This window comes from Oncorhynchus mykiss, chromosome 32 (genome assembly GCF_013265735.2).
Source record: "Oncorhynchus mykiss isolate Arlee chromosome 32, USDA_OmykA_1.1, whole genome shotgun sequence".
NCBI lineage: Eukaryota > Metazoa > Chordata > Actinopteri > Salmoniformes > Salmonidae > Oncorhynchus > Oncorhynchus mykiss.
In genome coordinates this window covers 21,948,149-21,951,301 of record NC_050572.1, presented here as the reverse complement: position 1 = coordinate 21,951,301, position 3,153 = coordinate 21,948,149, and the positions used below count along the sequence as shown (strand labels likewise).

At 49.3% G+C, this 3,153-nt stretch overlaps 1 protein-coding gene across 1 annotated transcript; it reads right to left on the bottom strand.

Moving 5' to 3' along the window:
* Window positions 1–312: 312 nt before the first annotated feature.
* Window positions 313–2,918, bottom strand: LOC110488094 (cyclin-dependent kinase 5 activator 1-like). Its single transcript, XM_021560104.2, has 2 exons — window positions 2,298–2,918; window positions 313–1,649 (listed from the first exon to the last, which is right to left on the bottom strand). Exon 2 carries the CDS (start codon window positions 1,430–1,432, stop codon window positions 446–448), a length of 987 nt encoding a protein of 328 aa, XP_021415779.1. The 5' UTR covers window positions 1,433–1,649; window positions 2,298–2,918; the 3' UTR covers window positions 313–445.
* Between the last annotated feature and the right edge of the window lie 235 nt (window positions 2,919–3,153).

Here is a 3,153-nt window from a genome sequence, read left to right as displayed (position 1 = left end):
TGTTTCTGTTCCCCCAGCTCACTGAGACACAAGAGGTGAGAATGGGGTCACGAAGGACAGGTGGACCAAATGGTTCCACCATTCAAGTAAAATCAGGTGAGTATAACATAACACAAAAGGGCTTGTGCTAACAACACAAGCACTCAACCCTATTGATGACACATGCAAATTTCTGATCTAGTCTTAGGGGGACAAGTTTCCCCATTGTCTTAATGTGGATGGCTCACTGATGGTTAATGGCAGGGTCTCGGGATGTACCATTAGACGGGGGGGATGGAGGGGGGGGGATGGAGGGGGGGGGCAGTCCCTTATCCCTGTGTTACATTCTTGGAGGTAGGTGGCTGGAGCGGGTGGGAAATGTTTGGCAGAGAGGTGGGCGGGGCTGGGGGGGGGAGGAGGACAGGGGGATGGGGATTGGGGGGGTTGTACCCCACTACCCCTCCTCTCACCGGTCCAGCACGCGGCTGTAGTCCTGTGGGCTGCAGCCCCCTTCACTCTTCAGCTCAGCGAACACCTGGGTGAAGAAGTGCGGGTCGGCGTTGATGCGCAACATCTTGGCGCTGGTGGCGTCGATGATGGCTAGGCAGCGGTCCCAGAAGGCCTCCTTGCCAGCCTCCACCAGAAAAGGTTTCAGTGGGTAGGATATCTCATTGCCCATGTAGGAATAGGACAGGTAGAGACAGGTGAGTAGTGTGGCCTGAAGCTCGTGCTCTGACGCCACCAGGTCTCCATCCACCACATCACGACACAGCATGTAGACAAACACCACGTTGGCCGGAGTCACGAAGGCCTGATCCTGCCAGCCCTGGAGGAGCAGAGAGCGGTCCACCGCCCGCAGCCACAGCACCGGGTCCGCAGGGGAGAGGTGCTTCAGCCGGTAGCAGCGGCCACACAGGAACTCACCCAGGCACCGGAGAAGTTCACTGGTGGACGCCTGGACAATGATGCGCTTGGGGGATGAGGTGGCCGTTCCTTGGTGGGGCACCTTCTTGACAGAGGACAGCTGCTGGGGCTTCATGCCCATGCCATAGCTGTAGTGCCCCTGGCCGAAGCCTATCCCCAGACCCAGTCCCGTTGGCCCGTCGTAGCTTGAGAGGTTGGCACACGACAGAGACTTCTTGACATTCTCGCGGTTGAGGTGCAACACCGGATCCTTCTGGTAGATGTTGTTGTTGTTGAGGGGGTCTCCAAGTGACCCCGGACCCCCAGGACATTTCTTAGAGCCCCCTCGTTTCTTGGTGGAGGCGACAAGGCGTTTCCAGGTGAGGGCTGGGAGAAAGATTGACTGTCCCCGTTTCAGGCCACTGGCGCGGTCTTTCTGAGTGTTGAGCGAACGGCTGCTCAGGCTCGGGTAGTGGTTGAGTGAGCCAGGCCGCGTGTCATAGTAGCTGTTCTTCCTGAATGCAGGGGAAAGGGATAATACTGTGCCCATTGTGAGTCAGTGCTGTAAAGAATATTACACTGGCTTTGAATTTGGACAGGGGCGAGGTGGAGGCACAGTTCTCTCCTGTTTTAGCTATTACAAGTCAGGCAGTGAATACTGGACGGAGAAGCGATATGAAGAGATGACTGAGGAAGACATTTATAAAGCTTAGTTGAGCTTTGTTACTTTTCAGTTGATGCTGACACTATTCAAACACATCCAGTATCTGCAACACATAAGAACAGGCAAACGCATGATTTTGAGAATAAACAAGGTAATACTTTAACATTTAAAATAATACATTTGTAATAACGTATAATAATGTAATGTAAAAAAAAATAAAAATCCCGTTAAGCAGCGACGCTACATTATTCCCACATGCATATCAAGACAAAGCTCTTGTCCAGGACGTTAGTGCGTGTTCTTCTACTAACATCTACGAACGCAAACTAACGCCCTGGACCAGAGCTAGTACAGACAATTAATTCCCTAGCCTAGTGTGAGGACTGTTCCTCATGCGCCTGTCTCTTTAGTCACTAGACTGACTCAGACAGCCTGTACATGCAGCAATAATTGTCGAATCAATGCAACATATTGTAACCTAGGCTACTGCAGTGGGATAAATCAATAACTATTATTTTTTTCACAAAACACAATGATATTCTAGGACAGGTTACAACAACATGCCACAGTGCGCACTATAACAAGAGCATAAAGCCGCAAACCCCAACCTCAGACAATAACATCACACAATGAATGAATCCCCACAAACACAGAAAATAATTAACAGGATAATGTAACATTTATAAAATACCTGCATGTAACTACAAAGAGGTTGTATAATAATCAATATGAAGAGAATAGAGGTGCTCACCAATTTATTATCGGATGTCCACTGTCGCCTATCCGTCGCATTCAGTGATTTACAGAACTGCACAACAAAGCGCAACAAATGAACTGCCTGTGTGGAAGTAGCCTACCATTGACAACAGTTCAAATACGAGTAGAAATGATCGATTCAGTTTAAGAAGCGCTTCTGAACAATTTGTTATTGAGCGGAGAGCCGCGTAGAAGCCGTCTCGGCCAAGTCGGGTGCAGGTGTCCGGCGCCGCGTAATAGCTGCAGACAATAAATCCAAAAGGCCGCTCCGTTATGAGAAAAAGTGAATAAATGATTATGTCATTCGCGTCTCCATCTCAGAGGGAGTGCTGTGCAAACTTTCACTCTGATATCGGACCTTACTATCCTTTTGATTAATTCCATCTTCGCAGTCATCCTCGCGATCAAATTTTCAGTATTTATAGCCTACAGAACTTTATGTAAATACAAAGTCCTTCACCTTCAAAATCCAGACAGTTCTCTATGCGTCTCTGGCTATTCTGTTCAACGTGGAACGAGCGGAGGGACAGGGATAGCATACTATGCTTCTAGGCTGCCCGGTGAAGAGGGACAGGGTACCGGGGAAGCGATTCTCCTTGTCAACCCTTCAAATCGGTCCCCGTAAACCACTGAGCGCACAGAGTTGAGCGAGGCGGATAATCAAATCGTTTACTGACTCCTCCTAGCAGGGGTGCGTGTACTGCTCAGCTGCCTGACGCGCGCACAAACACACTCACTCACTGATGGCAATGTGTTGTTCGACACTACATTGCTAGATCACAAGACTATCCTCATCGCATTCGAGTGATGTTGTAAATTATTAGAAACTGTGGCTGTAGATTACGATATTT